Source organism: Anomaloglossus baeobatrachus, chromosome 1, assembly GCF_048569485.1.
Source record: "Anomaloglossus baeobatrachus isolate aAnoBae1 chromosome 1, aAnoBae1.hap1, whole genome shotgun sequence".
NCBI classification, from domain to species: domain Eukaryota; kingdom Metazoa; phylum Chordata; class Amphibia; order Anura; family Aromobatidae; genus Anomaloglossus; species Anomaloglossus baeobatrachus.
In genome coordinates this window covers 817,619,632-817,642,743 of record NC_134353.1, presented here as the reverse complement: position 1 = coordinate 817,642,743, position 23,112 = coordinate 817,619,632, and the positions used below count along the sequence as shown (strand labels likewise).

The following is a 23,112-nucleotide window of genomic DNA, read 5'->3' as shown; positions in this document are numbered from 1 at the left end:
CGGGTACCGAGTAATTTTGCAATACTCGTGCTTTACTCGTGGTCTTCATTTCTGCATGTTGGCGCTCTTTTGAGAGCCAGCCCTCATGCAGGGATTGGCTGGCAGACCACTGCAATGCCACAGCCCTGTTAGTTGTGGAATTGCAGTGATTGGCCGGCCTGCACAGCGTGACCGAGCCTTTATACCGGCCGGCGCGCTGTGCTCTGTACACAGCCATCTCATATTCCCTGCTTTCCACGCCCACAGGCGCCTATGATTGGTTGCAGTGAGACACGCCCCCACGCTGAGTGACAGGTGTCACACTGCACCCAATCACAGCAGCCGGTGGGCGGGTCTATACTGTGCAGTAAAATAAATAAATAAATAATTAAAAAAAACGGCGTGCGGTCCCCCCCAATTTTAATACCAGCCAGATAAAGCCATACAGCTGAAGGCTGGTATTCTCAGGATGGGGAGCTCCACGTTATGGGGAGCCCCCCACCCTAACAATATCAGTCAGCAGCTGCCCAGAATTGCCGCATACATTATATGCGACAGTTCTGGGGCTGTACCCGGCTCTTCCCGATTTACCCTAGTGCGTTGGCAAATCGGGGTAATAAGGAGTTAATGGCAGCCCATAGCTGCCACTAAATCCTAGATTAATCATGTCAGGCGTCTCCCCGAGATTCCTTCCATGATTAATCTGTAAATTACAGTTAAAAAACACACACACCCGAAAAATCCTTTATTAGAAATAAAAAACACTAACAAAGTCCCTCATTACCAATTTATTAACCCCGACAAACCCTCCATGTCCGGCGTACTCCACGGACTCCAGCGTCGCATCCAGCTCTGCTGCATGGAAGTGACAGGAGCTGCAGAAGACACCGCCGCTCCGGTCACCTCCACGCAGCTAATGAAGGGAATAGCGCGATCAGCTGCTGTCAGTCAGGTAACTCCCGGCCACCGCTGGATCCAGCGGTGGCCGCGATTAACCTCAGTGACAGCAGCTGATCGCTATACTCACCTCAGTTGGTGCATGGAGCTGACTGGAGCGGCGGTGAGTAGCGCGATCAGCTGAGCTGTCACTGAGGTTACCCGCGGCCACCGCTGCATCCACCGCTGGATCCAGGTAACCTCAGTGACAGCTCAGCTGATCGCTATACTCATCTCATTAGCTGCGTGGAGGTGACCGGAGCGGCGGTGTATTCTGCAGCTCCTGTCACTTCCATGCAGCAGAGCTGGACGCGACGCTGGAGGTCCGTGGATTACGCCGGACATGGAGGGTTTGTCGGGGTTAATAAATTGGTAATGAGGGACTTTGTTAGTGTTTTTTATTTCTAATAAAGGATTTTTCGGGTGTGTGTGTTTTTTAACTGTAATTTACAGATTAATCATGGAAGGAATCTCATAGACGCCTGACATGATTAATCTAGGATTTAGTGGCAGCTACGGGCTGCCATTAACTCCTTATTACCCCGATTTGCCAAAGCACCAGGGTAAATCGGGAAGAGCCGGGTACAGCCCCAGAACTGTCGCATCTAATGTATGCGGCAATTCTGGGCGGCTGCTGACTGATATTGTTAGGGTGGGGGGCCCCCCATAACGTGGAGCTCCCCATCCTGAGAATACCAGCCTTCAGCCGTATGGCTTTATCTGGCTGGTATTAAAATTGGGGGGACCGCACGCCGTTTTTTTTAATTATTTAATTATTTATTTCACTGCACAGTATACACACACCGGCTGCTGTGATTGGGTGCAGTGAGACAGCTGTCACTCAGTGTGGGAGCGTGTCTCACTGCAACCAATCATAGGCGCCGAAAAGCAGGACAGCAGGGAATAGGAGATTGATTAATGAGCGGCCGGCTTTTTCAAAAGAGGAAAAGCCACCGGAGTTTGAACAGCTGTGCAGCGCCGCGGCAGTGATCGGGGAACGGTAAGTAAGAGAGAGGGGGGGGAACTGACCGACAGACTGTGAGAGGGGGACAGACAAGACAGAGAGAGACAGACCGACGGACTGAGGGAGATAGAATAAAAAAAAAAAAAATGACCGACATCGCTAGTAAAAAGCACAAAACGTGCGTTTTGGACATCGGAGTGCCACACAAGGTTTTCATGTAAAATCTTTCATGTAATAATCTCAAAAAGTAACATACACCAGCTCTATCTCACTATTGGGTATGTGCCCTTAACATTTCCGCCATGAAAATTCATTTTGGTGTCATTTTGGAAGGTTTTCTGGTGAGTCCGTAAAAATGGCGTAAAACTTGGACAAAATTGTTCACAGCTGTGACTTTTGAGTGATAAATGCTTCAAGGGGTCTTCCCCATGCTGATGCCATGTCATTTGAGCACTCTTCTGAGACTTTTGTGACATTTTTAGGGTTTCTACATGCTGCCGGGGGGTCATTTCACAAAAATACTCGGGTCTCCCATAGGATAACATTGGGCTCGGTGCTCGGGCCGAGTACACGAGTATCTTGGGAGGCTCGGCCCGAGCTTCGAGCACCCGAGCTTTTTAGTACTCGCTCATCACTATAAATGACACGATTTTCCTGAATATGGCATTGTTTTTTGCTTCCGTACTTCCCTATTTATGTGTTAGGCTATGTGCGCACGTTGCGTAAATACATGCAGTTACGCTGCGCTTTGTAGCGCAGCGTAACTGCATGCGTCCTGCGTCCCCTGCACAGTCTATGGAGATTGTGCAGGGGCCGTGCGCACGTAGCGTTTTAGAGCGCAGCGCTTCGGCTTCTGCCGAAGCGCTGCGTTCTAAGAAGTGACATGTCACTTCTTCCGTGCGCTTTGCCGGCAGCCCCTGCTCTGTCTATGGGAGGGGCTGCAGGCAGAGCACATGGAATCGGCTTTTTTTTTTTCACTACGGACATTTCTGCAGCGATTTAAAGCGCACATGTGCTCTTCAGATCGCTGCAGAAATTTCTGCAGTGACTGTACGCAACGTGCGCACATAGCCTTATGGCCCCACTTCCTCATATAGTCATGGCCGACAGTGTTGGCAGCCTTGAAATTGTTCCACAAAATTGAGTATTTCTCCCAGAATACTATTGCAATCACACATTTTGTTATACACATTTATTTCCTATGTGTGTATTGGAACACAAAAAAAAAAAAAACAGGAAAAAAAGGCAAACTGTAATTTCACACAAAACTCAAAAAATGGGCCGGACAAAATTGTTGGCACCATCAACTAAATATTTGGTTGCACACCTTTTGGAATAAATAACTGCAATTAATCGCTTCCTATAATAATCAACAAGCTTCTTACACCTCACAACTAGCATTTTGGACTCTTCTTTTGCAAACTGCTCCAGGTCTCTCATATTTGAAGGCACCGTCTCCCAAAAGCAATATTAGGATCTCTCTACAAGTTGTCAACGGGACTTACATCCACTTCAGAACTCTCCAGCGCTTTGTTTTTAACCATTTCTGGGGGCTTCTTGAAGTATGTTTGGGGTCATTGTCCTGCTGGAAGACTCAGGACCTAGGTGACAGACAGCTTTCTGACACTGGAGACTACATGGGAACCCAAAAGACTTTGGTAATCTTCAGATTTCATGATGCTTTATAAACAGTCAAGAAACCCAGAGGCAAAAAAACATATTTGAACCTTCACCATATTTAACTGTAGGTACTGTGTTCTTTTCTTTGTAGGCCCCTTTCAGTTTTCAGTAAACAGTAGAATGACGTGCTTTATCAAAAAAACTCTATCTTGGGCTCATCTATCCACAATATGATTTCCCAGAAAGATTTTGGCTTATTCACATATATTTTGACAAACTGCCGTCTAGCTTTTTTTTTTTTTTTTTTTAGCTTTTTTTTGTCTTTGTGTCAGCAGTAGGGTCCTCCTGGCTCTCCTGCCATAGTGTTTCATTTAATTCAAATGTGGACAAATAGTGTAAACTGACACTGATGAACCCTGAGCCTGCAGGACAGCTTGATTTTCTTTGGAACTTGATTGAGGCTGCTTATCCACCATCCGGACTATGCTGCTAGTAACATGTAATCAAGTTTTCTCTGCCGTCCACGTCTAGGGAGATTAGCTACAGCTCTATTAGTTGTAAACTTCTTGATTTTTGTGCACCATGGACAAAAGAACCTCAAGATCTCTGGAGATGGACTACCTAGGGACTATTGAGTCTAGAGATTGTTATATTTTTCAACAATTTTGGTTGTCAAGTCCTCAGACAGTTCTTTTTCCTCTTTCTTTTCTTCATGCTTATTGTCTCACACATATACACACAATGCAAAGATTGAGTCAAATTCTCCCCTTTTTATCTGGTTGCAGGTGTGATTTTCATATTGCCCACATCGCTTACTTACAACAGATGAGTCTGAACATGCATCAAAAGCTTGTAACAAAGTTGTTTAGCTACAAATTTGGAAAGGTAATGAAGAAAAAATAAAAAACAAAAAGCCAGCACCAAATGTGCACTTCAGCACTAAACATTCCAAACTGTACTTATTATAACATTTTTTTGAGATTTTTGGCAAAAAATTGCAATTTCTTGAGCTGCCTCGCCACGTCACGGCAAATCTCATTAGAGGCAGTCCTACACTAAAATATTTTTATAAAATGTGCCATACGGCCTCACATATGAATAGTAGAACTGCTCTCAGCAGCACTCACCTGGTCTATTTCAATCCCGTACCCATGACTGAGTCATGGCTGTGGGCGGGACAGGTCCAAGCAAATGCTGCATGAAGTAAATAGCCTGTGGACAAAGCCTGATGACTCAATGTGAACAGTCACCAACCGCCAAAATCTAGACAGATGGAATACATCCCAAATTGGGGTGCATAGCAAGGTGGAGGTCAACCACCGACCAATTCAATGAAGAAAAAACAAAAAGCCAGCACCAAATGTGCACTTCAGCACTAAACATTCCAAACTGTACTTATTATAACATTTTTTTGAGATTTTTGGCAAAAAATTGCAATTTCTTGAGCTGCCTCGCCACGTCACGGCAAATCTCATTAGAGGCAGTCCTACACTAAAATATTTTTATAAAATGTGCCATACGGCCTCACATATGAATAGTAGAACTGCTCTCAGCAGCACTCACCTGGTCTATTTCAATCCCGTACCCATGACTGAGTCATGGCTGTGGGCGGGACAGGTCCAAGCAAATGCTGCATGAAGTAAATAGCCTGTGGACAAAGCCTGATGACTCAATGTGAACAGTCACCAACCGCCAAAATCTAGACAGATGGAATACATCCCAAATTGGGGTGCATAGCAAGGTGGAGGTCAACCACCGACCAATTCAATGAAGAAAAAACAAAAAGCCAGCACCAAATGTGCACTTCAGCACTAAACATTCCAAACTGTACTTATTATAAAATTTTTTTGAGATTTTTGGCAAAAAATTGCAATTTCTTGAGCTGCCTCGCCACGTCACGGCAAATCTCATTAGAGGCAGTCCTACACTAAAATATTTTTATAAAATGTGCCATACGGCCTCACATATGAATAGTAGAACTGCTCTCAGCAGCACTCACCTGGTCTATTTCAATCCCGTACCCATGACTGAGTCATGGCTGTGGGCGGGACAGGTCCAAGCAAATGCTGCATGAAGTAAATAGCCTGTGGACAAAGCCTGATGACTCAATGTGAACAGTCACCAACCGCCAAAATCTAGACAGATGGAATACATCCCAAATTGGGGTGCATAGCAAGGTGGAGGTCAACCACCGACCAATTCAATGAAGAAAAAACAAAAAGCCAGCACCAAATGTGCACTTCAGCACTAAACATTCCAAACTGTACTTATTATAACATTTTTTTTGAGATTTTTGGCAAAAAATTGCAATTTCTTGAGCTGCCTCGCCACGTCACGGCAAATCTCATTAGAGGCAGTCCTACACTAAAATATTTTTATAAAATGTGCCATACGGCCTCACATATGAATAGTAGAACTGCTCTCAGCAGCACTCACCTGGTCTATTTCAATCCCGTACCCATGACTGAGTCATGGCTGTGGGCGGGACAGGTCCAAGCAAATGCTGCATGAAGTAAATAGCCTGTGGACAAAGCCTGATGACTCAATGTGAACAGTCACCAACCGCCAAAATCTAGACAGATGGAATACATCCCAAATTGGGGTGCATAGCAAGGTGGAGGTCAACCACCGACCAATTCAATGAAGAAAAAACAAAAAGCCAGCACCAAATGTGCACTTCAGCACTAAACATTCCAAACTGTACTTATTATAACATTTTTTTTTTTTTTTTAGATTTTTGGCAAAAAATTGCAATTTCTTGAGCTGCCTCGCCACGTCACGGCAAATCTCATTAGAGGCAGTCCTACACTAAAATATTTTTATAAAATGTGCCATACGGCCTCACATATGAATAGTAGAACTGCTCTCAGCAGCACTCACCTGGTCTATTTCAATTCCGTACCCATGACTGAGTCATGGCTGTGGGCGGGACAGGTCCAAGCAAATGCTGCATGAAGTAAATAGCCTGTGGACAAAGCCTGATGACTCAATGTGAACAGTCACCAACCGCCAAAATCTAGACAGATTTGGGATGTATTCCATCTGTCTAGATTTTGGCAGTTGGTGACTGTTCACATTGAGTCATCAGGCTTTGTCCACAGGCTATTTACTTCATGCAGCATTTGCTTGGACCTGTCCCGCCCACAGCCATGACTCCGTCATGGGTACGGGATTGAAATAGACCAGGTGAGTGCTGCTGAGAGCAGTTCTACTATTCATATGTGAGGCCGTATGGCACATTTTATAAAAATATTTTAGTGTAGGACTGCCTCTAATGAGATTTGCCGTGACGTGGCGAGGCAGCTCAAGAAATTGCAATTTTTTGCCAAAAATCTCAAAATTTTTATAATAAGTACAGTTTGGAATGTTTAGTGCTGAAGTGCACATTTGGTGCTGGCTTTTTGTTTTTTCTTCATTGAATTGGTCGGTGGTTGACCTCCACCTTGCTATGCACCCCAATTTGGGATGTATTCCATCTGTCTAGATTTTGGCAGTTGGTGACTGTTCACATTGAGTCATCAGGCTTTGTCCACAGGCTATTTACTTCATGCAGCATTTGCTTGGACCTGTCCCGCCCACAGCCATGACTCCGTCATGGGTACGGGATTGAAATAGACCAGGTGAGTGCTGCTGAGAGCAGTTCTACTATTCATATGTGAGGCCGTATGGCACATTTTATAAAAATATTTTAGTGTAGGACTGCCTCTAATGAGATTTGCCGTGACGTGGCGAGGCAGCTCAAGAAATTGCAATTTTTTGCCAAAAATCTCAAAATTTTTATAATAAGTACAGTTTGGAATGTTTAGTGCTGAAGTGCACATTTGGTGCTGGCTTTTTGTTTTTTCTTCATTGAATTGGTCGGTGGTTGACCTCCACCTTGCTATGCACCCCAATTTGGGATGTATTCCATCTGTCTAGATTTTGGCAGTTGGTGACTGTTCACATTGAGTCATCAGGCTTTGTCCACAGGCTATTTACTTCATGCAGCATTTGCTTGGACCTGTCCCGCCCACAGCCATGACTCCGTCATGGGTACGGGATTGAAATAGACCAGGTGAGTGCTGCTGAGAGCAGTTCTACTATTCATATGTGAGGCCGTATGGCACATTTTATAAAAATATTTTAGTGTAGGACTGCCTCTAATGAGATTTGCCGTGACGTGGCGAGGCAGCTCAAGAAATTGCAATTTTTTGCCAAAAATCTCAAAATTTTTATAATAAGTACAGTTTGGAATGTTTAGTGCTGAAGTGCACATTTGGTGCTGGCTTTTTGTTTTTTCTTCATTGAATTGGTCGGTGGTTGACCTCCACCTTGCTATGCACCCCAATTTGGGATGTATTCCATCTGTCTAGATTTTGGCAGTTGGTGACTGTTCACATTGAGTCATCAGGCTTTGTCCACAGGCTATTTACTTCATGCAGCATTTGCTTGGACCTGTCCCGCCCACAGCCATGACTCCGTCATGGGTACGGGATTGAAATAGACCAGGTGAGTGCTGCTGAGAGCAGTTCTACTATTCATATGTGAGGCCGTATGGCACATTTTATAAAAATATTTTAGTGTAGGACTGCCTCTAATGAGATTTGCCGTGACGTGGCGAGGCAGCTCAAGAAATTGCAATTTTTTGCCAAAAATCTCAAAATTTTTATAATAAGTACAGTTTGGAATGTTTAGTGCTGAAGTGCACATTTGGTGCTGGCTTTTTGTTTTTTCTTCATTGAATTGGTCGGTGGTTGACCTCCACCTTGCTATGCACCCCAATTTGGGATGTATTCCATCTGTCTAGATTTTGGCAGTTGGTGACTGTTCACATTGAGTCATCAGGCTTTGTCCACAGGCTATTTACTTCATGCAGCATTTGCTTGGACCTGTCCCGCCCACAGCCATGACTCCGTCATGGGTACGGGATTGAAATAGACCAGGTGAGTGCTGCTGAGAGCAGTTCTACTATTCATATGTGAGGCCGTATGGCACATTTTATAAAAATATTTTAGTGTAGGACTGCCTCTAATGAGATTTGCCGTGACGTGGCGAGGCAGCTCAAGAAATTGCAATTTTTTGCCAAAAATCTCAAAATTTTTATAATAAGTACAGTTTGGAATGTTTAGTGCTGAAGTGCACATTTGGTGCTGGCTTTTTGTTTTTTCTTCATTGAATTGGTCGGTGGTTGACCTCCACCTTGCTATGCACCCCAATTTGGGATGTATTCCATCTGTCTAGATTTTGGCAGTTGGTGACTGTTCACATTGAGTCATCAGGCTTTGTCCACAGGCTATTTACTTCATGCAGCATTTGCTTGGACCTGTCCCGCCCACAGCCATGACTCCGTCATGGGTACGGGATTGAAATAGACCAGGTGAGTGCTGCTGAGAGCAGTTCTACTATTCATATGTGAGGCCGTATGGCACATTTTATAAAAATATTTTAGTGTAGGACTGCCTCTAATGAGATTTGCCGTGACGTGGCGAGGCAGCTCAAGAAATTGCAATTTTTTGCCAAAAATCTCAAAATTTTTATAATAAGTACAGTTTGGAATGTTTAGTGCTGAAGTGCACATTTGGTGCTGGCTTTTTGTTTTTTCTTCATTGAATTGGTCGGTGGTTGACCTCCACCTTGCTATGCACCCCAATTTGGGATGTATTCCATCTGTCTAGATTTTGGCAGTTGGTGACTGTTCACATTGAGTCATCAGGCTTTGTCCACAGGCTATTTACTTCATGCAGCATTTGCTTGGACCTGTCCCGCCCACAGCCATGACTCCGTCATGGGTACGGGATTGAAATAGACCAGGTGAGTGCTGCTGAGAGCAGTTCTACTATTCATATGTGAGGCCGTATGGCACATTTTATAAAAATATTTTAGTGTAGGACTGCCTCTAATGAGATTTGCCGTGACGTGGCGAGGCAGCTCAAGAAATTGCAATTTTTTGCCAAAAATCTCAAAATTTTTATAATAAGTACAGTTTGGAATGTTTAGTGCTGAAGTGCACATTTGGTGCTGGCTTTTTGTTTTTTCTTCATTGAATTGGTCGGTGGTTGACCTCCACCTTGCTATGCACCCCAATTTGGGATGTATTCCATCTGTCTAGATTTTGGCAGTTGGTGACTGTTCACATTGAGTCATCAGGCTTTGTCCACAGGCTATTTACTTCATGCAGCATTTGCTTGGACCTGTCCCGCCCACAGCCATGACTCCGTCATGGGTACGGGATTGAAATAGACCAGGTGAGTGCTGCTGAGAGCAGTTCTACTATTCATATGTGAGGCCGTATGGCACATTTTATAAAAATATTTTAGTGTAGGACTGCCTCTAATGAGATTTGCCGTGACGTGGCGAGGCAGCTCAAGAAATTGCAATTTTTTGCCAAAAATCTCAAAATTTTTATAATAAGTACAGTTTGGAATGTTTAGTGCTGAAGTGCACATTTGGTGCTGGCTTTTTGTTTTTTCTTCATTGAATTGGTCGGTGGTTGACCTCCACCTTGCTATGCACCCCAATTTGGGATGTATTCCATCTGTCTAGATTTTGGCAGTTGGTGACTGTTCACATTGAGTCATCAGGCTTTGTCCACAGGCTATTTACTTCATGCAGCATTTGCTTGGACCTGTCCCGCCCACAGCCATGACTCCGTCATGGGTACGGGATTGAAATAGACCAGGTGAGTGCTGCTGAGAGCAGTTCTACTATTCATATGTGAGGCCGTATGGCACATTTTATAAAAATATTTTAGTGTAGGACTGCCTCTAATGAGATTTGCCGTGACGTGGCGAGGCAGCTCAAGAAATTGCAATTTTTTGCCAAAAATCTCAAAATTTTTATAATAAGTACAGTTTGGAATGTTTAGTGCTGAAGTGCACATTTGGTGCTGGCTTTTTGTTTTTTCTTCATTGAATTGGTCGGTGGTTGACCTCCACCTTGCTATGCACCCCAATTTGGGATGTATTCCATCTGTCTAGATTTTGGCAGTTGGTGACTGTTCACATTGAGTCATCAGGCTTTTTCCACAGGCTATTTACTTCATGCAGCATTTGCTTGGACCTGTCCCGCCCACAGCCATGACTCCGTCATGGGTACGGGATTGAAATAGACCAGGTGAGTGCTGCTGAGAGCAGTTCTACTATTCATATGTGAGGCCGTATGGCACATTTTATAAAAATATTTTAGTGTAAGACTGCCTCTAATGAGATTTGCCGTGACGTGGCGAGGCAGCTCAAGAAATTGCAATTTTTTGCCAAAAATCTCAAAATTTTTATAATAAGTACAGTTTGGAATGTTTAGTGCTGAAGTGCACATTTGGTGCTGGCTTTTTGTTTTTTCTTCATTGAATTGGTCGGTGGTTGACCTCCACCTTGCTATGCACCCCAATTTGGGATGTATTCCATCTGTCTAGATTTTGGCAGTTGGTGACTGTTCACATTGAGTCATCAGGCTTTGTCCACAGGCTATTTACTTCATGCAGCATTTGCTTGGACCTGTCCCGCCCACAGCCATGACTCCGTCATGGGTACGGGATTGAAATAGACCAGGTGAGTGCTGCTGAGAGCAGTTCTACTATTCATATGTGAGGCCGTATGGCACATTTTATAAAAATATTTTAGTGTAGGACTGCCTCTAATGAGATTTGCCGTGACGTGGCGAGGCAGCTCAAGAAATTGCAATTTTTTGCCAAAAATCTCAAAATTTTTATAATAAGTACAGTTTGGAATGTTTAGTGCTGAAGTGCACATTTGGTGCTGGCTTTTTGTTTTTTCTTCATTGAATTGGTCGGTGGTTGACCTCCACCTTGCTATGCACCCCAATTTGGGATGTATTCCATCTGTCTAGATTTTGGCAGTTGGTGACTGTTCACATTGAGTCATCAGGCTTTGTCCACAGGCTATTTACTTCATGCAGCATTTGCTTGGACCTGTCCCGCCCACAGCCATGACTCCGTCATGGGTACGGGATTGAAATAGACCAGGTGAGTGCTGCTGAGAGCAGTTCTACTATTCATATGTGAGGCCGTATGGCACATTTTATAAAAATATTTTAGTGTAGGACTGCCTCTAATGAGATTTGCCGTGACGTGGCGAGGCAGCTCAAGAAATTGCAATTTTTTGCCAAAAATCTCAAAATTTTTATAATAAGTACAGTTTGGAATGTTTAGTGCTGAAGTGCACATTTGGTGCTGGCTTTTTGTTTTTTCTTCATTGAATTGGTCGGTGGTTGACCTCCACCTTGCTATGCACCCCAATTTGGGATGTATTCCATCTGTCTAGATTTTGGCAGTTGGTGACTGTTCACATTGAGTCATCAGGCTTTGTCCACAGGCTATTTACTTCATGCAGCATTTGCTTGGACCTGTCCCGCCCACAGCCATGACTCCGTCATGGGTACGGGATTGAAATAGACCAGGTGAGTGCTGCTGAGAGCAGTTCTACTATTCATATGTGAGGCCGTATGGCACATTTTATAAAAATATTTTAGTGTAGGACTGCCTCTAATGAGATTTGCCGTGACGTGGCGAGGCAGCTCAAGAAATTGCAATTTTTTGCCAAAAATCTCAAAATTTTTATAATAAGTACAGTTTGGAATGTTTAGTGCTGAAGTGCACATTTGGTGCTGGCTTTTTGTTTTTTCTTCATTGAATTGGTCGGTGGTTGACCTCCACCTTGCTATGCACCCCAATTTGGGATGTATTCCATCTGTCTAGATTTTGGCAGTTGGTGACTGTTCACATTGAGTCATCAGGCTTTGTCCACAGGCTATTTACTTCATGCAGCATTTGCTTGGACCTGTCCCGCCCACAGCCATGACTCCGTCATGGGTACGGGATTGAAATAGACCAGGTGAGTGCTGCTGAGAGCAGTTCTACTATTCATATGTGAGGCCGTATGGCACATTTTATAAAAATATTTTAGTGTAGGACTGCCTCTAATGAGATTTGCCGTGACGTGGCGAGGCAGCTCAAGAAATTGCAATTTTTTGCCAAAAATCTCAAAATTTTTATAATAAGTACAGTTTGGAATGTTTAGTGCTGAAGTGCACATTTGGTGCTGGCTTTTTGTTTTTTCTTCATTGAATTGGTCGGTGGTTGACCTCCACCTTGCTATGCACCCCAATTTGGGATGTATTCCATCTGTCTAGATTTTGGCAGTTGGTGACTGTTCACATTGAGTCATCAGGCTTTGTCCACAGGCTATTTACTTCATGCAGCATTTGCTTGGACCTGTCCCGCCCACAGCCATGACTCCGTCATGGGTACGGGATTGAAATAGACCAGGTGAGTGCTGCTGAGAGCAGTTCTACTATTCATATGTGAGGCCGTATGGCACATTTTATAAAAATATTTTAGTGTAGGACTGCCTCTAATGAGATTTGCCGTGACGTGGCGAGGCAGCTCAAGAAATTGCAATTTTTTGCCAAAAATCTCAAAATTTTTATAATAAGTACAGTTTGGAATGTTTAGTGCTGAAGTGCACATTTGGTGCTGGCTTTTTGTTTTTTCTTCATTGAATTGGTCGGTGGTTGACCTCCACCTTGCTATGCACCCCAATTTGGGATGTATTCCATCTGTCTAGATTTTGGCAGTTGGTGACTGTTCACATTGAGTCATCAGGCTTTGTCCACAGGCTATTTACTTCATGCAGCATTTGCTTGGACCTGTCCCGCCCACAGCCATGACTCCGTCATGGGTACGGGATTGAAATAGACCAGGTGAGTGCTGCTGAGAGCAGTTCTACTATTCATATGTGAGGCCGTATGGCACATTTTATAAAAATATTTTAGTGTAGGACTGCCTCTAATGAGATTTGCCGTGACGTGGCGAGGCAGCTCAAGAAATTGCAATTTTTTGCCAAAAATCTCAAAATTTTTATAATAAGTACAGTTTGGAATGTTTAGTGCTGAAGTGCACATTTGGTGCTGGCTTTTTGTTTTTTCTTCATTGAATTGGTCGGTGGTTGACCTCCACCTTGCTATGCACCCCAATTTGGGATGTATTCCATCTGTCTAGATTTTGGCAGTTGGTGACTGTTCACATTGAGTCATCAGGCTTTGTCCACAGGCTATTTACTTCATGCAGCATTTGCTTGGACCTGTCCCGCCCACAGCCATGACTCCGTCATGGGTACGGGATTGAAATAGACCAGGTGAGTGCTGCTGAGAGCAGTTCTACTATTCATATGTGAGGCCGTATGGCACATTTTATAAAAATATTTTAGTGTAGGACTGCCTCTAATGAGATTTGCCGTGACGTGGCGAGGCAGCTCAAGAAATTGCAATTTTTTGCCAAAAATCTCAAAATTTTTATAATAAGTACAGTTTGGAATGTTTAGTGCTGAAGTGCACATTTGGTGCTGGCTTTTTGTTTTTTCTTCATTGAATTGGTCGGTGGTTGACCTCCACCTTGCTATGCACCCCAATTTGGGATGTATTCCATCTGTCTAGATTTTGGCAGTTGGTGACTGTTCACATTGAGTCATCAGGCTTTGTCCACAGGCTATTTACTTCATGCAGCATTTGCTTGGACCTGTCCCGCCCACAGCCATGACTCCGTCATGGGTACGGGATTGAAATAGACCAGGTGAGTGCTGCTGAGAGCAGTTCTACTATTCATATGTGAGGCCGTATGGCACATTTTATAAAAATATTTTAGTGTAGGACTGCCTCTAATGAGATTTGCCGTGACGTGGCGAGGCAGCTCAAGAAATTGCAATTTTTTGCCAAAAATCTCAAAATTTTTATAATAAGTACAGTTTGGAATGTTTAGTGCTGAAGTGCACATTTGGTGCTGGCTTTTTGTTTTTTCTTCATCAAATTTGGAAAGGTGCCAACAGGTTTGTCTGGCTCATATGTGGACTTATGTGCGAAATTATGTCCAATTTGCCTCTTTTATCTGTTTTTTTTTTCTGTTGTTCCAATACACATAATTTAAGTAAATGTGTATATAACAAAACATGTAATTCCAATAGTTTTCTGGCACAATTATTTCATTTTATGGACCAATTTCAATGGTGCCAACACTTTTGGCCATGACTGTATATAAATCTAATCTTTTTATCAAAGTGGTTGTGGTCCTCAGCTCTTTTCTATAGATATTTTCTTAAGGGCCATGTACAGTTGGCTAAAAAGACTAGATTTATATTCACAGATATCAAATCCCTGAAAAATGTACATATTTATGACAGGTCCTCTTTTAAAGCGTAGTCCACTACTTTTACATTTATTGCCTATCCTTAGGATTAATTATGAATATCTAATCAGCTGAGGTCCAAGGTACCCCCACCAATCAGCCATTTTGGTGTCGGCGCCGGCCGGAAATGTTCAGTTCTGGACCCGCCCCATCAAATCAATAATAGGCGTATGTGCAGTACCCGGCCATGGCTGCTATCAGAAGACAGGGCAGCTCTGGAACGGAGCATATCCAGCCGCCTGCTGCCACCGGGAGCAGCTGATTGGCGGGGGTGTGGGGTGTCAGACATTGATGACCCATCCTAAGGATAGGCCATCAATGTAAAAGTAGTGGACAACCTCTTTAAGGTCGCATTACTTTGGGAATTAATCATTATAATGAAAAGGTTGCTTACCTGATCTCACCATCCGGGGCTCTATATGAGCCTTTATAAAACCCATGGAAACTGTCAGACAGGTTGGCATTGTAGGAAATATACAGCGTATAGTTTTCTCCCGGGTTCAGTGGATCAGCAGCTTGAAGAGCAATTTGTTCACTTGCAGGATGTTCCAGAAGGTGTAAATCTTGGCGGACAAGTGCATGCCCCTTATTTCTTTCCACGCTTGTCTTAGTGATGACCAGGTGCTTGCTATGCAGAATGACAGAATTTGTCTGCTGTTGTACAACAATTGTGATCTTAGCAAGGCCAGAAAATGTGAGAGTGGTTAAGTTTGGGTGTAAAGAGAGATCGTAGTGCAGGGGGATCACATTTTTTGGTAACCTCAGATCTTTCCAGGGAAAGATATCCTTAGAATCGTCTGTGTTATGGTCTGCCGAAGCCACGGAGCACAATGTCCATAAGAAGAGAAAAGCTCCAGGACAGAATAGAAAAGTCATTGCTACTTTCACCTTCATGAATGTTTTCCTGACCTCAGATTAATAAAGCTGTTATACCGGACCCTGAAACAACAAAGCAACCATGTCATTTACAGAAAAATCACATCATCATCTGCATGAGTTATGTGTCATCTTCACAGCAAAGCACAATATGGGAATAAAACAATGCTTTCCATAGACAATGAACCACAATTTCACCCTGCCCTGCTCCAGTCCAGCCCGAGACAGACAAAGTGCTGAAGACAGTGGACTGCGGACCGCATCATGCCCTCTCCTGTTGTACGTCTGCTGCCACCAGATGTCACAGCTATTTGCATCCACAGGATGCAGACAACGGTGAGCACATTGGTGGAAGAGTGGCCACTGGCTCAGGCTGCTTTCACACATCCGGCTGTAGCAGTGCGGCACAATCTGGCGCTCTGCTGAAAAAACAAAACCGTATTTTTTTGCCGCCGGTTTTGTTTTTTCCAGCATTGGCTGGCATTGGCGCCGCATTGTGCCGCATGGGCTTGCGTTCCGTCCGGTTTTTGCCGCATGCGGCAGATTTAGGCTACTTTCACACATCCGGTTTGAGCAGTGCGGCTCAATCCGGCTGTGAAACCGATGCAACGGATGCGGCGAAAACATCGCATCCTTTGCATAAGTTTTTACATGCGGCCCGTCCGTTTTTTTCCGGTTGCGGCACGCTACTGAGCATGCGCAGTGGAAGAAACCGCATGCGGCGGCCGGATGTGGGGTTTTCCGCATCGCGCCACATCCGGCGTCCATAGGCATGCATTGAAAAATGCGCCGCAGCGGCCGGATGTGGCGCGATGCAGTTTTTTTGCCGGAGCAAAAAACGTGCCAGGGAACGTTCCATCCGGCCGCGGCATCGGCTAAATCTGCCGCATGCGGCAAAAAACGGACCGAACGCAAGCCCATGCGGCACAATACGGCACTAATGTAAGTCTATGCAAAAAAAACGCAACCGGCGGCAAAAAAAAACGGTTGCGGTTTTTCTGCAGAGCGCCGTATTGTGCCGCAGAGCAAAAACCGGATGTGTGAAAGTAGCCTTAGCCGATGCGGCAGCCGGATGGAACGTTCCCTGGCACATTTTTTGCTCCGGCAAAAAAAAACCGCATCGCGCCACATACAGACGATGCGGCGCATTTTTCAATGCATCCCTATGGACGCCGGATGCGGTGCGATGCGGCAAAAACCGCATCCGGCCGCCGCATGCGGTTTTGTCCACTGCGCATGCTCAGTAGCATGCCGCAAGCGGAAAAAACAGACGGGTCGCATGTAAAAAAACGTATGCAAAGGATGCAGTGTTTTCACCGCATCCGTTGCATAGGTTTCACAGCCGGATTGAGCCGCACGGCTCAAACCAGATGTGTGAAAGTAGCCTCAGTCTAACACCAATCAGCGGGAGGAACAGCAGACACAATGACGTCACATCATTGCATGTGCTGTGTAGAGCGTAAGTGCAACAGAGACTGGTGCAGATACCCCAGGGAACCGGAGCGAGAAGGGCACCGTATGTGATGCGGGTTTTTTCATGTATATGTGATGCTTGCATGTATGTAGAAGGCTATGTGGGGGCTCATACTGTATATGGGGGCTATCTGGGGGCTCAAAAGTGTATATAGGAGGCTAAGTGGAGCTCATAATTTATATATGAGGCTAAGTGGGGCTCATAATCTATTTAGGAGTCTATGTGGTGGCTCATAAAGTATATAGGATGTTATGTGGGGGCTCATAAAGTATATAGCAGGCTATGTGGAGACTAAAATGAATATAGACGGTTATGTGGGGGCTCATGCTGTATATAAGAAATTAAACCTAGTTTTATCCTACAGTGTACTGGAAAATGGGAATAAAAATACAAATATGGACAAATAGTGAAAAAAGTGCAATTACACAATTGTTTTTATTCACCGTATTCACTATATGGTAAAACTGATGTGTCCATATGATGCCTCACATCGTTACGAGTTCATAGATACCAAACATGTATACTTTTACTTTTATCTAAAAGAAGAAAAAAAAATTCAGAAGTTTGTAAAATAAATAAAGTAAATAAATAAATAAAGACAAGAGATTTTGTCCCCATTTTCCGAGACCTGTAGTGTTCTTAATTTTGGGGATCTGGGGCTCAGTAATGGCTCACTTTTTGCGACTTGAGCTGACGTTTTTAATTATACCACTTTGGTGTAGATGCGCTGTTTTGATCGCCTGTTATTGCATTTTAAAGAAATGTTGGGGCGACCAAAAAACTTAATTCTGGCATTCGTATTTTTTCCCACCATGTCGTGTACCAATCAGATGAACTGATTTTATATTTTGATACGTTTCTGAACACGGCAATACCACATTTGTGTATTAGATTTTTTTTTAACTGTTTTATTTTCAATGAGGCTACAGGGGGGTAATTTCAAACTATTAGTTTTTTTTTGAGATATTTTAAAACTTTTTATTACATTTTTTTTATTAATTTTAATAGTACTTCTAGGGGATTTTCTGCCTTCACAGTCTGATCACCTCTACATTTCTGCTGATCAGCAAAAATTGTTATGGCAGAGACTACCTACTTGTTATTTAAAATTATTATACTTTATTGATATGCATTAAAAAAAACAAACAAACATTTGTGGACTAAAATTTCTTGAATACCGTGGAGGTTACTATGAACCCGATTCAAAAAAACTTTGAGACCAGATTAGCCCAAACCACGAGTATATATATAGTAGTCTGAGGGAGATGGGGGGGGGGAAATCCCTCTCCTCTTACCCTATGAGTGTATCACTGACTGCCAATGGAGTACATCCTAATGTAAACGATGCCCCCATTCCTCGGCGGCTATCCCTCCTCTGATCCTAACTCTCGTGTCAGGTCACTGGGGTCTCAAGTGAAACGAATACTCTTATCACTGAGGGCTCACAGCGAAAAATATAGTGAACACCTACCACTTATAAAGTCAGTGCACATTACTATCTTGGCCCAAATGCAGATGATTCAATACGAGGTGATGTTAGTCCATATCTCATATATAGGGCAGGGGGGGGGATAAATATCCCTAATCAGCTTCCCCCTACCTGGCAATGGAGTACACCCATAGTTTCCTGGTGCCCCCACTCCTCGGCGGCTTGCCCTCATAAACCCTCACTCTCTCTCAATTAATTCGTGACTAGGTTATTATGATATGGAGCAAGAGATCATAGATCCTTCATCTGTCATATTAGGGAGTGCTCTGAAAACAAAAAAATTATTATTCTCACTCAGTGCACATCGATAACCTGGCCAAAATGCAGACAATTAAATAAATTTGATATTAATCCATATCTCATAAAAAGGGATTTATAATAATAAATGTCCCTAAATGGCTTGCCCCTGCCTGGCAAATGGAGTACACCCTTAATTTCCTGGTGCCCCCACTCCTCGTCGGCTTGCCCTTACTGAACCCTCAACTCCCTCTTAATGTATTGGGAATTTGGTTTTTGAGATATGGAACAAAAAATCATCAATCACTTATCTGTCATATTGGGGAGTGCTCTGGAGACATATATGTATTATACCACTTTGATCCTTGAAGGTGACACATCCAAGGAGGCTATTATGCTCTTTGTTAAAATCTCCTGATGAACTCCATCCATAAACAGGGCGGAGAGAAACGCGTCGAGATAAGATTTTTTGAGAAAGAGAAAAAGATATGTCTCCAGAGCACTCCCCAATATGACAGATAAGTGATTGATGATTTTTTGTTCCATATCTCAAAAACCAAATTCCCAATACATTAAGAGGGAGTTGAGGGTTCAGTAAGGGCAAGCCGCCGAGGAGTGGGGGCACCAGGAAATTAAGGGTGTACTCCATTTGCCAGGCAGGGGCAAGCCATTTAGGGACATTTATTATTAAAAATCCCTTTTTATGAGATATGGATTAATATCAAATTTATTTAATTGTCTGCATTTTGGCCAGGTTATCGATGTGCACTGAGTGAGAATGAAGGGAATTTTGTTTACTTACCGTAAATTCCTTTTCTTCTAGCTCCAATTGGGAGACCCAGACAATTGGGTGTATAGCTATGCCTCCGGAGGCCACACAAAGTATTACACTAAAAGTGTAAAGCCCCTCCCCTTCTGCCTATATACCCCCCGTGCTGCCACGGGCTCATCAGTTTTGGTGCAAAAGCCCGAAGGAGGAAAAAATTATAAACTGGTTTAAAGTAAATTCAATCCGAAGGAATATCGGAGAACTGAAACCATTTAACATGAACATGTGTACACAAAAACAGGGGCGGGTGCTGGGTCTCCCAATTGGAGCTAGAAGAAAAGGAATTTACGGTAAGTAAACAAAATTCCCTTCTTTGTCGCTCCTTCTTGGGAGACCCAGACAATTGGGACGTCCAAAAGCAGTCCCTGGGTGGGTAAATAATACCTCATAATAGAGCCGTAACGGCTCCGTCCTACAGGTGGGCAACTGCCGCCTGAAGGACTCGCCTACCTAGGCTGGCATCTGCCGAAGCATAGGTATGCACCTGATAGTGTTTCGTGAAAGTGTGCAGGCTCAACCAGGTAGCTGCCTGACACACCTGCTGAGCCGTAGCCTGGTGTCGCCAGGCCCAGGACGCTCCCACGGCCCTGGTAGAATGGGCCTTCAGCCCTGAGGGAACCGGAAGCCCCGAGGAACGGTAAGCTTCGAGAATTGGTTCCTTGATCCACCGAGCCAGGGTTGACTTGGAAGCTTGTGTCCCTTTACGCTGGCCAGCGACAAGGACAAAGAGTGCATCCGAGCGGCGCAGGGGCGCCGTACGAGAAATGTAGAGTCTGAGTGCTCTCACCAGATCTAACAAGTGCAAATCCTTTTCACATTGGTGAACTGGATGAGGACAAAACGAGGGTAAGGAGATGTCCTGATTGAGATGAAAAGTGGGCAAGGCAAATGGCCAGGGAGAAAACCCCTGAGCAGAGCACCACGACAGGAATATTTTCCACGTCCTGTGGTAGATCTTGGCGGACGTTGGTTTCCTAGCCTGTCTCATAGTGGCAATGACCTCTTGAGATAATCCTGAAGACGCTAGGATCCAGGACTCAATGGCCACACAGTCAGGTTGAGGGCCGCAGAATTCAGATGGAAAAACGGCCCTTGAGACAGCAAATCTGGTCGGTCTGGCAGTGCCCACGGTTGGCCGACCGTGAGATGCCACAGATCCGGGTACCACGACCTCCTCGGCCAGTCTGGAGCGACGAGGATGACGCGGCGGCAGTCGGCCCTGATCTTGCGTAACACTCTGGGCAACAGTGCCAGAGGAGGAAACACATAAGGAAGCCGAAACTGCGACCAATCCTGAACTAAGGCGTCTGCCGCCAGAGCTCTGTGATCTTGAGATCGAGCCATGAATGTTGGGACCTTGTTGTTGAGCCGTGACGCCATTAGGTCGACGTCCGGCATCCCCCAGCGGCAACAGATCTCCTGAAACACGTCCGGGTGAAGGGACCATTCCCCTGCGTCCATGCCCTGGCGACTGAGAAAGTCTGCTTCCCAGTTTTCTACGCCCGGGATGTGAACTGCGGATATGGTGGATGCTGTGGCTTCCACCCACAGCAGAATCCGCCGTACTTCCTGGAAGGCTTGCCGACTGCGTGTCCCACCTTGGTGGTTGATGTAAGCCACCGCTGTGGAGTTGTCCGACTGAATTCGGATCTGCTTGCCTTACAGCCACTGCTGGAACGCTTTTAGGGCAAGATACACTGCCCTGATCTCCAGAACATTGATCTGAAGTGAGGACTCTTGCTGAGTCCACGTACCCTGAGCCCTGTGGTGGAGAAAAACTGCTCCCCACCCTGACAGACTCGCGTCCGTCGTGACTACCGCCCAGGATGGGAGTAGGAAGGATTTCCCCTTCGATAATGAGGTGGGAAGAAGCCACCACCGAAGGGAAGCTTTGGTTGCCTGAGAGAGGGAGACGTTCCTGTCTAGGGACGTCGGCCTCCTGTCCCACTTGCGTAGGATGTCCCATTGAAGTGGACGCAGGTGAAACTGCGCGAAAGGGACTGCTTCCATTGCTGCCACCATCTTCCCCAGGAAGTGCATGAGGCGCCTCAAGGGGTGTGACCGACCTTGAAGGAGAGATTGCACCCCTGTCTGTAGTGAACGCTGTTTGTCCAGCGGAAGCTTCACTATCGCTGGAAGAGTATGAAACTCCATGCCAAGATATGTCAGCGATTGGACCGGTGTCAGATTTGACTTTGGAAAATTGATGATCCACCCGAAACTCTGGAGAATCTCCAGAGTAACGTTGAGGCTGTGTTGGCATGCCTCTTGAGAGGGTGCCTTGACCAGCAGATCGTCTAAGTAAGGTATCACCGAGTGACCCTGAGAGTGGAGGACCGCAACTACTGTAGCCATGACCTTGGTGAAAACCCTTGGGGCTGTCGCCAGGCCGAACGGCAGTGCCGCGAACTGAAGGTGTTCGTCTCCTATGGCGAAGCGCAAGAAGCGCTGATGCTTTGGAGCAATTGGTACGTGGAGATAAGCATCCTTGATATCGATCGATGCTAGGAAATCTCCTTGGGACATTGAGGCGATGACGGAGCGGAGGGATTCCATCCGGAACCGCCTGGTCCTTACGTGTTTGTTGAGCAGTTTTAGGTCCAAAACAGGACGGAAGGACCCGTCCTTCTTTGGAACCACAGACAGGTTTGAGTAGAAACCGTGACCCTGTTGCTGAAGAGGAACCGGGACCACCACTCCTTCTGCCTTCAGAATGCCCACCGCCTGCAGAAGAGCCGCGGCTCGCTCGGGAGGCGGAGATGTTCTGAAGAATCGAGTCGGAGGACGAGAGCTGAACTCTATCCTGTAACCGTGAGACAAAATGTCCCTCACCCAACGGTCTTTTACTTGTGGCAGCCAGGTGTCGCAAAAACGGGAGAGCCTGCCACCGACCGAGGATGCGGTGTGAGGAGGCCGTAAGTCATGAGGAAGCCGCCTTAGTAGCGGCACCTCCGGCGGTCTTCTTAGGACGTGATTTAGACCGCCATGCGTCGGAGTTCCTCTGATCCTTCTGCGGCCTTTTAGACGAGGAGAATTGGGACCTGCCCGCACTCCGAAAGGACCGAAACCTCGACTGTCCCCTCCTCTGTTGGGGTGTTTTTGGTTTGGCCTGGGGTAAGGATGTTTCCTTTCCCTTGGATTGTTTGATGATTTCATCCAATCTCTCACCAAACAAACGGTCGCCAGAAAATGGCAATCCAGTTAAGCACTTTTTGGAAGCCGAATCTGCCTTCCATTCCCGCAGCCACAAGGCCCTGCGTATTGCCACCGAATCGTCGGCTGCAACCGCCGTACGGCTCGCAGAGTCCAGGACAGCATTAATAGCGTAGGACGCAAATGCCGACGTCTGAGAGGTTATGGACGCCACCTGCGGCGCAGACGTACGTGTGAGTGCGTCAATTTGCGGCTGACCAGCTGAGATAGCTTGGAGTGCCCATACGGCTGCGAATGCTGGAGCAAAAGACGCGCCGATAGCTTCATAGATGGATTTCAACCAGAGCTCCATCTGTCTGTCAGTGGCATCCTTGAGTGAAGC

The 23,112-nt window shown here is 45.2% G+C and overlaps 1 protein-coding gene across 1 annotated transcript in view; it reads right to left on the bottom strand.

The window, feature by feature from the left end:
• Positions 1-23,112, bottom strand: part of ERAP1 (endoplasmic reticulum aminopeptidase 1) — an 82,127-nt gene that overhangs the window by 46,341 nt on the left and 12,674 nt on the right. The window contains exon 2 of the mRNA XM_075325069.1: positions 15,067-15,611. Coding sequence (XP_075181184.1) covers positions 15,067-15,566 — 500 coding nt within the window. The 5' untranslated portion in view covers positions 15,567-15,611. The remainder of the gene's footprint in view (positions 1-15,066; positions 15,612-23,112) is intronic.